The 19,465-nt window shown below is 38.6% G+C and overlaps 1 protein-coding gene across 1 annotated transcript in view; it reads left to right on the top strand.

Moving 5' to 3' along the window:
* The window catches only part of LOC107158503 (sodium/glucose cotransporter 1-like), an 82,727-nt gene that overhangs the window by 15,127 nt on the left and 48,135 nt on the right, over positions 1 to 19,465 (top strand). The window contains exons 4-6 of the mRNA XM_015504951.2: positions 15,006 to 15,110; positions 16,373 to 16,432; positions 17,614 to 17,718. Of these exons, the coding sequence (XP_015360437.2) occupies positions 15,006 to 15,110; positions 16,373 to 16,432; positions 17,614 to 17,718 (270 nt within the window). The remainder of the gene's footprint in view (positions 1 to 15,005; positions 15,111 to 16,372; positions 16,433 to 17,613; positions 17,719 to 19,465) is intronic.

Here is a 19,465-nt window from a genome sequence, read left to right as displayed (position 1 = left end):
AGAGAGAGAAGAGGGGAGGGGAGGGGAGGGGATGGGGGATAGTAGAGGATAGGAAAAGCAGCAGAACACAACAGACACTAGTATGGCAATATGTAAATCAATGGATCTGTAACTGATGTGATTCTGCAATCTGTATATGGGGTAAAAATGGGAGTTCATAACCCACTTGAATCAAAGTGTGAAATATGATATATCAAGAAATTTGTAATGTTTTGAACAACCAACAATAAAAAATTTAAAAAAAAATCTAATCTCCTAGCAATTTAAAAAAATTGTTTTTGTAGATGGATTGCTTTTTGTTTTTGCCTCATAAGTGCAAAGCAAAGCTCTGCCACTGAGTCACAATCCCAGCCCCTCCTAGCAATTTTTAAGTAGACAATCCATTATTATTAACTATGATCACCATGCTGTATCATGGATCTCTGGAATTGATTCAAACCGACTGAAATGTTTTTACCCTTTAACCAACATCTTCCCATCCATTCCCAATTTCTTATGCATCATCCCCTGGCAACTACCATCCTAGTCTCTGTTTCTATTAGCCCAACCCTTTTAGATTCTGAATGTAAGTGGGAATGTGAATTTTATCCTTATACTGGCCAAAATACTGGGTAGATGCTGACTTTGTGATGAGTCCCTCATGGTGGTCTTTCTTTTACTCCTTAGTGGGCAGAAGCACACCTATTCTAAAGCTTCCTTTCAGGTCTGTGTCAATGCTTTTTAATCTTTTCATGTTTAGAATTTAGTACTTTCCTAAAATCAAGCATTAAAGAGGCAGCTCAAATCCCAAAGTTCAAGACAAGGTTTGGGTATCCTTTCTGAAGCTGTCCTGACAAATGTGGTAACCACTAATCAATAGTCAATTTATAAAATTAAGATTAGATAAAATTATCATCCCTTGGTCACTTAGCCATATTTCAAGTGCTTAATTACCATTTGTGGAAAAGGCTGTCATATAAAATAGTACAGATATAGAACATTTCCAAAATCATAGACATTCCTATTGGACGCCACCACCCTATGGATTTCATATGCAAACTAGCATGAAATCTTAGTGGATTTGAGATTTGCCAAACTAGAGAGCTAAACAGGACTTAGAAGTTTGTTTAAGTATTTTAAAAACAGTGTATTCCTCACTCCATCGAATGCCTCAATGCTACCTATAGCAAGCCTGCCAAATACTCATCCAGTCTCAGTTTGTTCCCAGTTCCTCTTTCTCCTATACATACCCCCCATGATAGAAAACTCACCACTTTTAAGATAAATCATTGCCTTTTTTATACAGCTATTTTCCCTTCTATTGATTGTAATCAAGATGAATTTTTGTGCCTCTAGGACTGTTTTATTGGGTGTGATACCTCAGTTTCCAATTTCTGGGACTTGGAGAAGCCAATGAGAGGGAATGCATGGGGCACAATCACCCATAGGAGATTTGCATTTTAGTCTGGCCTGGGTCTGGGAATACTTCACATCTTGGCCAGCAATTATTTCTTTCTTCCTGATATTGTCTGAGTCTGGATCTGGGCTGATGGTTGATTAATTAGAGGAATTAGCCCCACCCTAATCAGGTAGGGTTCAATGGTTCATATGGTGTTTTCCATGGGTGTTCTTTTCCTTAAGAACATATCTGCATATCTCAGAACTGGATTATTATAACAGAAGAGATGCATGGCATCATAGTTTTGTGCAGAATCCACTGCTTCAATGATGAGGCTCTCATTCGAGTCTTCTTCTCCCAACCACTTTTCATCTAACACTGATTATGTAAATGGTTTCTAAACCTGTCCATGTATCAGAACCACATGAACTATTGCAAGTTAGCACTCAACACTGTGCCTTTCCAGAGATTAGTCAATGAGAATATTAGCCAGGTGCCATAGCTACTCAGGAGATCGAGGCAAGAGGATTGCAAATTTGAGGCCAGCCTGAGCAAGACCTTGTCTCAAAAAATAAAATGGGCTGTGGATGCATCTCAGTGGTAGAGTGCCCCTGGACTCAATCTCCAGCACTGGGGGGGGGGTAGCAAAAAGGTAAGAAGGGAACACTAAGAAATAGAAGAAAGATCCAGAGTGTTGAGGCAACTCCCTCAGTTGGCATCTATCTGGTGCATGGTATTTAGTAGTGCTCTGTAAAGGGAAGCTTAGTGTTTCCCTGAAATTATTGCTACTGATGCCTTAAATTTAACTTTTAGGTTCATTGTGTGAATAAATTGAAATGATTTATATGCATATTTACTTATACTCCTGCAAATTATCAATTCCAGGTACACATTGACTGTATTTTAAAATGATTTGATGATTGGCAGGAGTATAAATAAAAATAAATACATACAGATGAATTATGTTAATATGTGTTGGGCTTTGTCTCAAAGCCAATCAGTGGCATTCTATAGGTTAGGTGACAATGTTTGTTTTCTCTCTTTGTATTATATAATACATTTTTGATAGTTGGTATCTTAGATGCATTAAAATATGGTGTTATGGTTTGGATCTAAAGTGTATCCCAAAAGTTCATGTGTTGAAGGCTTGATTCTCAGTATAACAATGTTCAGAGATGGTGGCTTTGGGAATTGATTTGATCATGATGGCTCTGACCTCACCAGTGGATTAATCCATTGTTAACTGAATGAACTACTGGGAGGTGGTAGAAACTGTAGGCTGTGGGTGTGGTTGAGGGTGTGCCCTAGCAGGGCATTTCTTGTCCTTCTCTTTCTGATTCCTGGTTGCCATTAACTGAACAGCTTTCCTCCACCCTGCTCTTCTGCCATGATGTTCTGTCTCACCTAAAACAATGAAGCCAGCTGAACATCTCTTGAAATCTCTGAAACCATGAGCCAAAATACATCCTTCCTCCTCTAAGTTATTTTTCTTAGGTATTAGTCAGCAATCAAAGCTGATTAACACAAAGATGGTCACATTCTTTAAGATGTACTACATGTTTGTGTAAATATGTCAAGATATACTCTACCATCATGTATAACTAACAAATAAAAAATATGGTTGCATTCTGAAAAAGTGTTTTTTATACTAAGTTCAGTACAACACTTGGGCTTTGCAGAAATGCTTCAGGAGCTGCTTTTCTCCTCTCTACTCTCCAGAAACTTGGTTTTTATTTATTTTATATAGGGGGGATCCACTAACATTTTTTTTAAAAAAACAATACTCTGCTGACCTAGCAAAGTTTAAAAACTGCTACTTTGGAAAAACAAAGTGCAATGATTTTCATCTTAGAACTAAAAATGCTTTTTTTTAAAACACATAGCAATATAAACCTATAAGAAGAAATTAAAGGAAAATACAGAATACAAGAAAATTCACACTTAAGAACTTTCCTTCCAAAATTGAAAATTTTCCAGCATCATCAATAAGTCCATAACCAGAATATCAATTCTCAAATGTGCTGGCCCAAAGAATCAAAGGCTCTCCAGAGGTGATGTCTCTCTTGGCCTGGTGGCTGTGGCAAAAACTTTCAATGGGGCCCTGTGCCCCTTCCTTCTGCCTTTTGCCCTGTTGTTTTGTGCTGCATAAAGAGAATACAGCCAGATGAGCTTCTGAAAGATAGTCCAGGGAGATTTTAGGAAGGGAGACTTGTGTTGACCCTGGGTTGGTACCTGAGGCATGGAGGGCTCAAGTGTCACCCACAAGAAAAGTTGAAGGAGATCAGCTCATAAAGTCTGAAAGGAGACTGGGTATAGTAGAGGGTGGTTTGGGCATTCCTAGGACTTAAGGAAGCTTTGGAAAGAGTGGCTATGATGTACAACAAGCAAAAATCTAAGAACTCCAAAAACAAGCCTTATTCTTAAAAAGTTGGTGAGTCCCATAGAGAAAAAAAGTCAAAGAGGAAATGAATTTGTACCTTGGGATAAGGATAGAAGTGAGGGACAGTTAGAGGGGAAACAGCAAGGACTCCAGGGCCAAAATTACATTACATGAAGAGTAGCTTTCACAGAGACACAGCCAGGGGGTCCTGCAGGAGCCTAAATCACTCTTAAAGCAACCCAAGCCAACTCAACTGAGTAACATAAACCATAAAGTTGTGTTTATGTAATTGTAGCACAGGATTCCCTTTTATGGTGGCACCTTGTTTTGGCACTTTTTTTTAACTTTTTTTACTAAATAATTTACTTATTTTAATTAAGCATATATGACAGCAGAATGCATTTTGATTCATTTTACACAATTGCAGCACAATTTTTCATTTCTCTGGTTGTACACGATGTATCATTGTATCCCATGTGCAGTCATACATGTATCTAGGGTAATAATGTCCATCTCATTCCACCATCTTTTCTGCCCCCATACCTCCTTCCCACTTCTCCCTCCCCTTTGCCCAATTAAAGTTCCTCCATTTTTTCCATGCCCCCCCATTATGGATCCTTCTCTAAAATAGATCATATATTATGCCACAAAGCAAGTCTTAGCAAATACAAAAAATAGAGCTACTACCCTGCATTCTATCAGATTATAATGGTTTTAAATTAGAAATCAATGATAAAATAAATAATAGAAGCTACTCCAACACCTCAAGACTAAATAACATGTTATTGAATGAACAGTGGATAGCAGAAGGCATCAGAATGGAGATTAAAAAATTCTTATAGGTAAAGAAGAGCACTGATGCAACAAATCAAAATCTCTGGGACACTATGAAGGCAGTGCTAAGAGGAAAGTTCATCGCATTAAGCTCATTCATTAAAAGAAGAAAAAGTCAACAAATAAATGACCTGACATTATATCTCAAAGCCATAGAAAGAGACTAACAAACCAACACCAAAAGTAGTAGAAGACAGAAAATAATTAAAATCAGGGTGGAAATCAATGAAATTGAAATAAAAGAAACAATTCAAAAAATTGACAAAACAAAAAGTTGGTTCTTTGAAAAAATAAATAAAATTGACAAACCTTTAGCTACCCTAATGAAAAGAAGGAAGGAGAAACTCAAATTACTAAAATTTGTGATGAAAAAGGAAATATCACAACAGACACTATTGAAATACAAAATACAATTAGAAACAGTTTTGAAAATTTATACTCCAATAAAATACAAAATGTCGAAGACATTGACAAATTTCTAGAGCCATATGATTAACCCAAATTGAGTCAAGAGGACATACACAATTTAAACAGATCAATTCCAAGCAAGGAAATAGAAGACACCATAAAACCCTATCAACCAAGAAAAGCCCGGAACCAGACGGATTCACAGCTGAGTTCTACGAGACCTACAAATAAGAATTAATGCCAATACTCCTCAAATTATTCCATGAAACCGAAAAGTAAGGAACCCTTCCAAACTCATTCTATGAAGCAAGTATCATCCTGATACCAAAACCAGGCAGTGACACATCAAGAAAGGAAATTTTATACCGATATTCTTGATGAATATTGATGCAAAAATTCTCAATAAAATTCTGGCAAATCACATACAAAAACATATTTAAAAAATAATGCACCATGATCAAGTGGAGGTTCATTCCAGGGATGCAAGTTTGGTTCAACATATGGAAATCAATGAATATAATTCCTCACATCAATAGACTTAAAGATAAGAAACATATGTTTATATCAATTGATGCAGAGAAAACTTATGACAAAAATATAGCATTCTTTCATGTTCAAAACACTAGAAAAAATCTAGGGATAGTAGGAACATATCTCAACATTGTAAAAGCTATCTATGCTAAACCCAAGGCCAACATCATTCTAAACAGAGAAAAATTAGAAGCATTCCCTCTAAAACTGGAACAAAAACTCTAAAAACTGTACTTTCCCCCTCCTCTTTGGCATACATAGAATTTCAATCCTGAAAGAGCCTTTGAGACTCAATGAATGCTTTTGCTGTGGCCAGCAGGCGAAGAGAGATGCCAGCTCTGAAGAGCCTCTGGCTTCTGTAATGATGTCTTTGGGCCAGCACATTTGAGAACCGATATTTGAGACGCTTCATATGACCCTTAATATTAAAGAGGAAACTCCTAGAGCCTAAGAGAAGTTTAATGAATTTCCCAATGTCACAAGGCTTGGATAAGACAGGTCCTTTGGTTCCTTGTGCAGTTCTCACTCCCTGCCCTTTGGAATCCTTACTTCTGAGTAGAAAGAGTTCCCAAGGGGATGGCCCAGCCTTGTGGTGCTCCATGCTCCCATGAAGTCCCCTAACATTAAAGAGGAAACTCCCAGAGCAAAATAACAAGCCAAAACCTGGCTTCTGTAATAATGTCTTTGGGAGAACTGATATTTGAGTCCCCGCATCTGATCCCTAACATTAAAGAGGAAATGCCCTCTTTCACCACTTCTAGTCAATATAGTCCTTGTTTTGGCACTTTTAACTAGCAGCTGCCTGTGTGCTGTATTGTGATGATCATTTGAGGGACATGGAAGATATGAAAGCAGGAAGGCTAGGAAACTCATGGACTGAGTTTTGAAAGAGAACTTCCTACTCCCTGGCTAGAGGCAGCAGAAATTACTCAGAGAAGTAGGCCTCCAGAGGCACATCCCAGGGAGAACTCTCATTTTGGAGAGGAGTTTAGTCATAATGATACATTGGCAGAGTAGACTCCATTGAAGCCATGATTAAATTTATTTATACACTAAAAAACTTTTATATTCTATTATCATTTAAAGTTGAGTATTTTCTCTAATCTTTTCATCAAACTTGGAACATCTACAAAATAATTTTCCTTAAAGTTATTTCTAAAGGAAACTATTTTTATAAGATTAAGTGAAACAATAGACATTTTAGAATAAACTCTCTGATACCTGATGAGGTGACTCTTCCTGCTGAGGCTTCCCTTTTTGTGGTACATTCACAGATATTCATTTCTACATTTATTATTATTATTATTATTATTATTATTATTATTATTCTGACCATTTCTAAATGAGGAAACTACAATGGTCCTCCTTATATCTAATGGTTTTGTCATTTTGATAGTTCTGCCATTCATTGGTTCTGTTATTTTTCTCATTAGAAACAATAATTAATAAACAATGAATGTCAGCAGGGTCCTTTGCCCATCCACTTCCTTAATGAAGCTTCCTCCATGAACTTCTCTGTGAACCAAGCCAAGCCACCAGCAATCACTCACTCAAGGTCTCCCACAGGTGCAGTCTGATGCCAGGTGCAGTGGCATGAGCCTGTGGTGGAGTATCTAATTTCAGCCCACATTGGACAGCTTGGTAAAGTCTGGTAGGACCATGCTTCCTCTCTATCTCAAGACTTTGGTTGTTTGTCAGTTTGAGTCGTTTTTGTAAAACTTGAAAGTTCTCATAATATGTATCTCCTTTTCAGTGAAAATTTTTACCAACTCCTGCTTTGCTCTTAAATAACCTGGTTCCTTTGTTCTCTTCCTCCTTCTCTTCTTCCTTTCTTCTTTTTTTTTTTTGCTGCTTCTCATTTTCTTCTTCCTCCACTGACTTCTCCTCCTTTATTCTCTTCCTCTTGCTTTCTCCTTTTCCTGCTCTTCCTATTTTTTCCTCTCATCTTCCTTCTCTCCTTCTCATTCTTCTTCACTGTTTTTTTCTGGTAGAGAAATTTGCCTCCCATTCTTCTTATCTCAGTCTCTGCTGAGGAGCTTCTTTGAGAAATGTATTGCCAATCACCTCCCCATGTACTCTTTGTGTTCCTAGGCATTAGTCAACTAGTATGTAGCCAAGTTTCTATCATCTAGTTAGTACCTAAGCTCCCAGATTTCCCACTGGATACCTTCCAAGTATTTTTTAACAAATTAACATTTCTGTAGACAGAAAGGACAAACCAAATTTCAATCAATGTTTCCAGTTGGTCAAATCCAGAAGAGTGCTAAAACTATTAGCTAAGTTGAAGTCTTTGGATTTTGCATTAAGAAATATATCTGGGCTTTCCTTGTTTATCTTGGCATGTGGCAAAGTGAGTCAGAGGGAACTATATCAATACTTTTGGGCAAACTTTATATTAAGGAGGTGATTTAAAGTTATAGTTAAGAATACAGGGCTGGGGATGTGGCTCAAGCAGTAACATGCTCACCTGGCATGCACGGGGCACTGGGTTGGATCCTCAGCACCACATAAAAATAAAATAAAGATGTTGTGTCCACCAAAAACTGAAAAATAAATATTAAAAAATTCTCTCTCTCTCTCTCTCTCTCTCTCTCTCTCTCTCTCTCTCTCTCTTAAAAAAATACAGACTCTGGAGTTAGAAGTCTTGGTTAAAACCCCAGCTCCATGCATTCATACTTACATGGCTGTGGGTGAGTGACTCTCTCCGTGCCCCAATTTCTCAAATGCAAAATAGAGACAATTGTACCTACCTTGTACAGTTATTGTGAAGATTAAATTAGTTAGTGCATGTGAATATCTTATGATAGGATACTGTCAGTACTAATCAAGGGTTGTCTACCATCATTATCATCATTATTTTATCAAATTTGCAGAACCTCTCCCTTTAGCTATGAATTCATTTATTTACTTATTCATTTATCTATTTATGCTTTTTTATTCTTTTTTTCCCACAACTACTTGTGATTACTATGTGCCAGATTCTGGGGGATAGGTGCCCATATATATGCATGTATGTGTGTGTATGTCACTCATATTTCCACAAGATATTTTATATGAAATTATAAGTAATGGTTAAGTATTTAGAAATAATAGAATTTGAATTAAGGGTAGGTGGGAAGAAGAAGGGTCTTCCTTGCCTACATAGGGTGGAAATTTCTGAGGATTGGGCAATTAGGCTAAGACCTAAAGGATCAGAAGAACTCATTCAGAAACAAGAAATGATTGAAATGATTACTGTGGTTTGATCATTACACATTGTATACATGGATTGACAAACCACATTTTTTTCATATAAGTATATGTACATTTATGTATTAATCAAAATTTTAAAAATATAAAGTAAGGAAAATTGGGGGATGAGCAATCTAAACAAACAAACAACAACAACAACAAAAAAAAACAACAGATGGCCAAAGGCACTGTGATAGAAAGGAAGGTGGGGGTATATAAAGGACTGAAAAGGGGCAGCATGGGAGAGATATGGTACATTTAGATCAGGCCTTTTGAATTGTTGACAGTTCTGAAGATGGGTCTATCTGTTGGTGGGTGGGTTGGTGTCCAGTCCCCTCAACCTCTAAATGCCAGCAGAAGACCTCACCTGCATTTTGTGTCAAAAACTGGTGGGAAAACACCAACTTTGGCAGTGGCTTCCTGACTTCTCATCACTTTGATTTGTTGGTCAGGGGAGAGATGTGCATGCATGTAATGAATGAAATACAACCATTGTCTGTGGGCACATTAGCTGATTTGTAGAGTAAATAGAGGTTATGACGACTCTGGAGCAAGCTTGTGTCTAAATATTTACCAGAGACTCAGAAATAAAATATTCTGAATATACAAACCCCACCTTATTTTCTGTTTCAATCCAGGAAGTGTGATTCCTGAGAGATGGCCAGTGTCAAAGGTTAAACTTTTTCAAATTCCCCTTATTGAAAAGAGAGCTACTAAAGGGACAGAGATATTAACAGTTCCTGAGAAGGTGAAGGAGGAAATAAAAGATGATGCAGTGGAGCACATGTTGCTCCTGAGTTTACTGTGAGATGGTAGAGAGGAGGGTCTCTTCCCATGGTGCCCCTTCATGGAAATTAGAAGAAACTGTTAGAAAAGGGGGAAGTCAGTGGAGGACTGAAGCATTTCTTTTGCCTCCTGGACTTTAAGAACTTTTGGCTATGGGACCTTGGGCAAGTCACTCCACTCCTCTGATCTTTAATCTCATCTGTAAAATTAAGATAAATAATACCAACCTTACCAAACTTTGTGGGCATTAAATAAGATAAAGTGAACTAAGTTCATGACCTAACACTTGGAGGCACTGTTAAAGTTGGTGTTCCTCTTTCATTTTCTTATTTTTCCAGGGTGGGACTCTCTAAGTGAGGTACCCAGATCTTGTTAGTTGTCCAGCCCTAACCTAGACCTACTGCATCAAAAACTCTAGACAATCAGGCAGAGCAATGAAAGCTTCCAGGTGATTTTAATTAGGATTGCCAAATTTAACAAATAAATATACAGGAAGTTCAGTTAAATGTGAATTTCAGACAAACAATGAATGCATTTGTAGGATAAGTTATCCCAAATATTGCACAGGATGTACTTATACTTTAAAAACCATATTCATTACTTATGTGAAATGCATATTTAATTTGGAATCTCATATGGTGATGTGTGCTAAAGTTTGAGAATCACTTTTGGGAGGACATCCCAATGGATGTGTCTAGCACAGCCCAGAGAAGGAATGGAGAAGCAGTCCTGTCCTTAAAGAGGAGGACAGAAGCAGGGAGCAGGGTGCCATCTCAGTGTCCTGGATATTCTTGAAATTACAAGCTTAATTAATGAAGAAAGTAGTTTCTTGAAATTTGTTGAGAGCAATTCCATTTGAACTATGATCTTTTTCCCTCAAAGAGAAACCGACAACTCTTGCTCTTTGATGAAACTCGGGGCACTCCATAAAAACACAGGTCATGTATTCTTTCAGAGTAGTATGGCTTTGTTGGCAAATGTTTCTTAAAGGTCTCTTACATTTGTCATCTCATTTAAGCGCAACAATACCCTTGTGGGTTAGGGGAAGGAAGAGTCTTATTCTTGGTTTATAATGGAGGAAACTAAGGTTGAAAGCACAAAAGTGACTGGTCAGGTCACATAATTTGTGATGGCAGAGCCAAGATTAGAACCTGGTTGAACGGTTCCCAGTGTGCTTAGAAGAAGGGGAAGGGGAAGCCTTTAATGCATTCAAACATGAGTTTTGATACAGGGTAGTTTAAAAGATATATATTTTTATTATTTTTAATTGACATGGAATAATTATGCATATTTATAGGGCACAGTGTGTGACATTTTAATAAATACATAAAATGTATAATAATCAGAACAGAGTAATTGTGATGTCCATCACTTCAAACACTTATCATTTCTTTGTGTGGGAACATTCAAAATCCTTTCTACTCACTTTTTTGAAACATTTAGCATACTTTCCCAAATCCATTGAATGCTTCTATTTGTGTGGGCTCTCTCTTGTCCAGCAAGGAGGTCCACAGTATAGGGTAGAAGAGAGTGTGGCTGCATAGTCGCTAATCAAGATTTCTGGAGACAAAGCAGGAAGCAGGTCTGATTTTATTGTGCAGGTACCATGTATATATACTCAAGTAGTAGCTAAGCAGATTACAGGCAGCCACCAATACAATTTCTGGCCAACTGTCCTTGCAGCAACCAATAGAGGAGTGGGCCATGGAGCAAGCACAGGGACTGCAATATGCAGCCCATACTCAGGGCTGTACCTACAGGGTAAGTGGTTTGCCATCACATGCCCTTAAAGTATGCCATGTATACAGTACTCCATGCACTTGTCCCAACACTTTTTTTTTTTGGTACTAAGGACTGAACTCAGGAGCACTCAATCACTGAGCCACATCCCCAACCCTATTTTGTATTTTATTTAGAGACAGGGTCTCACTGAGTTGCTTAGTGCCTCGCTTTTGCTGAGGCTGGATTTGAACTCACGATCCTCCTGCCCCAGCCTCCCAAGCCACTAATGCTCCTAATTTTTAAGATAGGAAGACAAACATAATCCTGTCCATTTCCTTGGGTAATTCTTGGCCCCTAGGTTAGAAGTAAACATAACATTCATGTGTAAACTTAAACCATGTTCTTTTTCTGGGCTATAATTTTATTTTCATTTGAAAATAATGTTGACTGTAGTCTTTTCCAAGGTAATTCCATCTCTAACATCAGATAAGTTGGTTTAAGATGTAAATCTTCTATTTCCTGTCACAGAAAACTTTATCATAGTTAGTATTTAGTGACATTTCATATCTTTTTCTATATCCCTCCAAATACATAACTTTGTTTTTAGTTCTTAGACTCTGCCAGTGAGTCTAGGATAGAAGCCTTGGAATTGTAGTGTTTCATTGTCAGAGGTTTAAAGAATTGTGTTATGATTATAAAATTACAGAAACTCATCATGAAAAAAATTGGAAAAGTATAAAGAAGTAAAACAATGTATTTGTTATTTTCTTTTCCAAAGGTAGCCATTGTTAAATTGGATATTTCTGTCAATTTATGTACAAATATGCACACATGCATATATTTTAAAATTTCAGGGATCATATGGTGTATAGGTTGCATGGCAATGAACATACTAATGAAATCTGTCTAAATAAATCTTTGCATGTCAGATAATTTGCTTAAGATAGAGTCCCCCAAATAGTATAAGTCCTCATATAGTATAAGAAGATGAATTATACCAGAAATATAAGGAAAAAAATTACTTACAAATACCAAATATTATCATTGAAAATATTTTGTCTGTTTGATAGAAAATAACTCATAATATCAGATCTCCCCCACCCCACTTGTGGTATTGTTCTTATTACTGGTAAACAGGTTGCCAGATTGACATCTCATAGAGACATTTCTCTAGTATGCCCTGCTGGCCTTATGAGCCCCGTGTAAGCCTGGCAGGCCAAGTTTATTGCCTCTCCTTCAGGATTGAGTACCTTGGCATATTCCTGTGAAAAGTCCCAATTTCATGTAGCCAGTAGGAAAAAAATGCAACTGCAAGGCATTTGGTTGCAATGCTTCCTGTTGTTTTCCCAAGAGGAACATTCAAACATTTGCTATCAGTGAAACCATGAATAAGGGGGCACTACTGTACCAGCATAGGGTGGGCAATGCACCAGGAGAGTGGAACAGACAGCATGTGGGACAAGAGATCAGAGGGGGGAGAGATCAGCTCTGCATGGTATCAGTGGAGAGATGGGATTATGCCTCATTTTGATGACTGACACAGTGTTTTGGAAGACAGAGCTCAACAGAGAGGGAGTTTTGGGAAAGGAAAACACATTAACACAGGAGTCAGGAAAGCACACAGAGCATGTCTAAGAGACTGAGTTGGTGTGATTTTGCCAAAAGGTAGAGGATGTGACAGGACATGGCAGGGCTGCTGGGGTTGGAGAAAGTAGGATTGTCCTGATTGTGAAGAGGCTTCAGTGCCTATTATTCCTCTTGTGAATTCCATGCCATATCAGAGCCCATTTTTGTTGTTTCTGGTGGTTGGGATCACCATCTGGAAGCTCCTAATGATCCTATTTCTTGAGCTAAATTGTTTTTGGAAGTATTTCCCACAAAGTCTTTGACTTTTCCATTTGGATATCTCAGTAACTTTACTGTGACATAGGATATCCTTGGAGTCTTAATTTGAGTCTGTCAACTCTGGGATTTTAGAGGTGAGATGGTTAAAGTTTTGTTCAGTCCTCATGCCATATCTTGACACGTGGTTTGAGTTATAGTATCTCCCACTGGGAAGGATAAATGCCCTGGTAACAGACCTTTAAAATTCTGGAGGTAAAACAGGAGACTTTGGAGACAGCCTCTTTCACCCCAAACTTTTTGTCCTCCAGATCTTAGCATTGTAATTGTATAGCTAGGGACTGCACTTCTGCTTCCCAAGAGAGAGCAAAACAACATTAAGGAGAGAATGATGACTTCTAATACAGATTAGGGAAGACTCCTTAAGCCTAAAAGTGCATATGAATCATGTGGAGTGGAGAGGTATAACTCTCATTCACTAAGTCTCTGGGAGGCAATTGAGGGGTTGCATTTCTCACAAGCTCCAAAGGGAAGCCATGTCCCTGGTTTGCAGAGCACTGTGAATAGTACAAGTTCTGGGAACACATCTCTACGACTGAGTTAAGCACTGAAGGAGTTATTAAATAGAGTAATGTCTGTCTTTGGTTCAAAAGATAGATGCAATCCCCACTAGTTTGGATGGCTTCCTGTGAGCCTTCTCTAAAGGGAAAACTAATTAAATCACAAAAGAAAACGTCCAGGCAAATCATTTCTCCCCACAAATGTTGGGAGAAAAAAAAATGATCTTGTTAAATTTTCCAAATAATTTAGAGGCTGATCCTCCAATAGTGCTAGAAATTAGAGGAACTGGCTCAATCTTCAGTACTGCCAAGAATCATGAAGCTTTAAAAAAGAATTTGGAGCTGGAGGATGTTAAAGCCAGATGGAAAGGCAAGAAGGGCATCCTGTCTCATTCTGGACAGCTCATGTATAGATTAATCTACTTGGTTTTGAGACCCACTTGGGGAGAAAGATGGGGCTAAGGGAAGCAGAGAAGAACAGGGCGATGAGATTCAAGTCCATGGCTAAGGAGAAGCAAACATACAATAAGAGGAAGTTTGGATTGGGGAATAAGAGGGGAGTGCATTACCTCTGTCTTTAGATATAGTAAGAGCTTATGGAAGAGAGATTTGTTCTGTATCACTAGGGTGAAAGTAGGACATTGGTTGGTTTCAGCTCAAGGTAAAGAGGGTCTTAATTTTTAAAAATTAAATGTTCTACCATAGATTCAGCTGCCTGGAAAGGTGGGAAGTTCTTGTTAGAGTTGTGTATGCACAGGTATTGCAAGAGGGCCTCAAGCTGATATGCTTGGATCCATCAAATTCTGCAAGATTCTCTAATTTCACTCTCCTTTTTTTTTTGTGGTGCCAGGGATTGAACCCAGGGCCTTGTGCATGTGAGGCAAGCACTCTAGAAACTGAGTTACATCCCTAGCCTGAAATTCTCTAATTTTTCTATATTCTCTTTTGCCAACCTTGTTGGACAGGAAATGTAAGCAGCCAAATGTGATCACAAACTGCCTAAAGGGAAAAGGACGCACATGGTCTTTTTGCCTTTTGTGGTATGACATCATGTTATTTCCCCAATTACCATCTAATCAAACCTGCTTAGTTTGGTCTGATGCAGATCCTCAAGCGTAGTGGCAGTAAAACTGTGTAAGTGTTTATAACAGCCTTTTGCACCCCATCAGGGGATGAAGAGGGCTTATGAGTCACAAGCAAGGTCAAAATGGAGAAATTTTAGATAAAGTCTATAATCTCAAATTCAGAAGGGACATGGGAGGAAATTACAGAGAAGAACATGAATCATGTCACTGGGTTGCTCCTGACTTCTCTCCTGACTTTATGTTTCCAGGTTGGAGCCTCTCTCTTTGCCAGTAACATTGGAAGTGACCACTTTGTGGGGCTAGCTGGGACTGGAGCAGCTTCAGGGATTGCCACTGGGGCTTTCGAATGGAATGTGAGTAGCATCAGTGTTACTGGGTTATAGAAGTGGAAAAGAGCCTGTACAAGTCTGTTTTGAGTGACTATTATGAAATACCAGATGTCAGCTGAAGATGAGGTTTATTTAGCTCATGTTTTTGAAAGTCAAAAGTCCAAGCAGCATGTTGCAGGTCCTTGTGAGGGACCCACTTGACTGTGGCATCTCCTGGTGAAAGACAATAGCAGCATTGTATGTGAGAGGTAATATCACCCAAAATAAGAAGTCAGAGAGATGGGTGGGGCCAGAGTCAGGTATTTAAACACTTTCTGTAACTTCCAGGGGGTCACTTCAGAACTACCTTAATCTCCTCCATGAACAGCACCCACAGTGACCTAAGAACCTTATACTATGCTCCACCTCATTCTATGTTCCACCACCTCCCACTATGCTGAGGACTAAGCCTCTAATACATGAACCTTTAGGGGACATGCTAAACAATACCCAAACTATAGCAGAATATTAGCACTTAGCCGGGCCAGTCTGTGTCCAGAGGAGCTTGAGAGAGTACCTGACTGCTCAGAGCCATCCTGGGATGCAGATGGAGGAGCATGGTTTTAGGAGCCCAAGCGTTCCTTCCACCAGAGTAGCATGGGAGATAACACTGGAAGGATGGTAAGAGTATTTTTTCTCTTTCCCTTTGGTGTTAAAAAGATGAGGCCCCAGACCTTTCTAGCCATGTTATAAGTTTGGAAATGCTTATCACCAATTATTATTATTGTTATTATTCTCTTTCTTATTAAATTATTTATCTATTCTAATTTGTTATACATGATGGCAGAATGCAATTCATTTCATATTACACGTATAGAGCATAATTTTTCAAGTCACTGATTATACACAAAGTATTTTCACACCATTCATGTCTTCATACATGTACTCAGGGTAATGATGTCTAACCCATTGCACCATCTATTATTATTATTCTCTAAATGGTATTTTACCCCCTGTAAAATATAGGGAAGAGTCAAAAGAGATCTCAGTCTTCTGGTTGTGGCCCAAGGTTGTGATGATAGCAGTAGCTTCCTGGGATTCCTCTGCTGTTGCCCAGTTTCTGTTTCTTTGGGCCAATTGGGCAACTAAGGCATCCTACAGTCTCTAATGGCCACCTAAGAGTTGTTCTTCAGTCCAAAAAAGAAAGTGCTGGGTGATTTTTCTGCAGTAGCTGAGGGGTCCTTCAGGTAAGTAGGGATGGGTTAAGGTTCCTCCTGATTTGAATCCACCTCTTGTTTTGGTTTCAGGCCCTGTTTTTAGTGGTTGTGCTGGGCTGGGTGTTTGTTCCCATTTATATTAAAGCTGGGGTAAGTACTCATTCTGTTATTCCATTCCCTGCTGACAAATATATATGTGACTTTGATCCTTCTGGGGGACAGAGGAGACTCTGTGGAATAAATGGCAAAGATAACCTGTGTTTGCTTTTAGTTCTTGGTTGTAAAATAGTTCCTGGCTCCCTAGGGGCACTGAACAGCACCCCTGGTTCTTTTCTGTCAAGACTCATGACTCTTCCCTCTAAGAAGATTTCCTAAGAAATCCCACACTATTCAAACCCCTCTGAAACATCCTGTCCCCTCGCTCTGGGTTTCTCCCTTTACTAAATGGCCATGCATTTGCTCTTGATGTACAACTATGTCAAGTTTCTGCCTTCAGAAAGGAAGCAGATTGAGAAAAAGAACTGTATTTCCTCTTTATTTATGTACATCAGTAGTTCTTGTTTGCTGAGCATGTAGCTGGTACTCAACTATCAAATGCATGCTTGGTATCCTGACTGTGTCTCTCTGATATTTTACGTAGGCTAGCTTTAGTATCACCTGTTTAGTGAGATATACTGAGCACCTCCTATGTGTAACTTTGCATATTAGGAGCTAAAAGCAATATGGGAAAAACAGGGAAGGTGCTACATCTTCTGGATACTCACAGATTGATGGTGACACATGTTTTGTCCCAGAGGACAACAATCTTGGGGTAGAGGAAGTAATATCAGAAGTATTTGGGCAGACTTATAGCTATGATCCTTGGCACTGCCTATGTGAAGAGCATGTTGAAGGTCACATCCAGCCTAGTTGACTAGTTTGGTACACTGGCAATATGCCATCAATGTTATGATGTCTTGTTTTTCAGTAGGTGCTCTATATAGGAATATATCTCCCTATATATAGATATATCTATATACATTTCCCCTCCTCTCCAGGACAAGGATCTGCTTCCTTAGTTAAGTCCAGTTATGTATTCATTCAAAAACAGGTGTTTATTTGGCACTTTCTATGTACTGGAATAATGCCTAGCTACTCCTATAGTGGTAGGGCAGGTGAGATTGAATTGAGCAAATGGCTGAATGTCTGTGGTCACCTGGCCACTTTGCAAACTTCCCAGGCCAACAAGGATAATGAATCCTTGACCATACTATTGTGGCTCTCATTTTTCTGTGTCCTCTGGGCTCTCTGGTCACTCTAGCTGGTGATGACCTCTCTTACATTTCATGCAGGTGGTGACAATGCCAGAGTACCTGCGGAAGAGGTTTGGAGGCAAGCGGATCCAGATTTACCTTTCTGTTCTGTCCTTGCTGCTCTATATATTTACTAAGATCTCAGTGAGTATGTTGCACTGTGGATTGGGCCCTGGATGCCTCAGAAGCTTCCTCAGAAGCTGTCATTCACCAAGAGGCAGCTCTATGTGTCTCTATGAACTTGGTTCCATAAGCTTTCTTGCTGCTCAGGGTAAAGTCCTGTTTCATGCATCAAAGAGCCAGTGAAGTTTAGTGGAACTCCTTGTTCCCCACTGTGGCACAGGTTGGAAACATAACTGGTTTACAAAGTTTCAGTAAAAGCTGTTCTTATTAGAAGATTGAGAGGGAGTTAAAGAATTAAAATACCATATGATCCAGCAATTTCACTTCTGGGTATATATTTAAAGGAAATGAAATGAATATGTTTAAAAAAAATACCTGTACTCCCACATTAATTGCAGCATGATTCACAATAGTCAAGACATGGAATCAACCTAAGTGACCATCAACCAATGAATGGGTACAGTAAATTTGGTATATGTACACTCAATAGAGTACTATTTAGCTCTATTTTAATTTTTTTATTTATATGACAGCAGAATGCATTCTATTTAGCTCTTTAAATAATGAAAGAAACTTTTAATTGTGACAATATGGATGAACCTGGAGGATACTGTGTTAAGTGAAATAAGCTGAACACAGAAAAACAAAAACCACCTAATCTGAAATAATGTTACCAGAGGCTGGTGGGAAGGGGGAATCTTGGTCAAAGGATGGAAAAGTTCAGGTAAACAGGAGAAATAATTTCAAGAGATCTATTGTACAGCATGGTGACTACAGTCAATGACAACATGTTGTATATACTTGAGAATTGCTAAGAGAACTGATTTTGACTGTTCTCACATACACACATATTTGGGAGGTTATACATATGTGAGCTGACTCTATTGAACCATTAAGTAATATATACCCATTTCAAAACATCATGGTTTACAGGATAAACATGTTAAATATTTATTACTCAATTTTTTAAAAAAAGGGAGTTAAGAACATCTAAGGACTGGCCTCAACCTGAGGCAGCCATGAAAATTTGTGTCCTATCAAGTTAAAATCTGACTCCATGTGATATTTCTGAGACTGTTCAACATAGACAGTCAATACCAATTTTGAAAGGGAACAGTGACATTCTTTGTTAATTGATAGTTCTATTTTCTGTGCTATAACTGAATACCACAGACTTGGTTAATTATAAAAATAGAAGTTTATTTGGCTCATGAATATGGAGACTGGAAAGCCTAATATCAAAAGACCTTCATTTGATGAAGACCTCTTTAACAGGACAGGAGGTATTACAGAACAAAACAGAGCAAGTATGAGTCAGCTCATATCTCCCTTCCCTGGTCATAGTGGCTGGCCCTGATGACCTTATCTAATCCCAATTTACTCCCAAAGGCTCTACCTCCAAATACTATCAAATACTATAACATGGTTTTGAGGACTGTTTTAACATGAGTTTTGAAGGGGAGATATGCAATCCTCTGCAAAAGGGGAATGAAAAAACCTGGGGATGTAAAGTACTTCTCAGAATCCTATGTTGGGAATAAAAACCAGCTCTGTGTGCCTTAGTTCACTGTCCTTTTCACTGCATGAGGCTCCTAGTATTCACTTGGAATCAGTTCCCTGGACCTTTCATTGCTAAACCTCTGGGGGACTTTTATTCTCTCTAAACCCAACCACTGGGATGCTCCCAGTAGTGGCCCTTTATCCTACCCTCCCTTCCAGCCTAGAACTGCAGGCTCCAGTTTGTAGGCTGAGATTTCTCAGGGATTGG

The sequence above is a fragment of the Marmota marmota genome, unplaced genomic scaffold, assembly GCF_001458135.2.
Source record: "Marmota marmota marmota unplaced genomic scaffold, marMar, whole genome shotgun sequence".
Lineage (NCBI taxonomy): Eukaryota > Metazoa > Chordata > Mammalia > Rodentia > Sciuridae > Marmota > Marmota marmota.
Note: the sequence above shows the minus strand (reverse complement) of the source record. Positions and strands in the feature narration are given on the sequence as shown.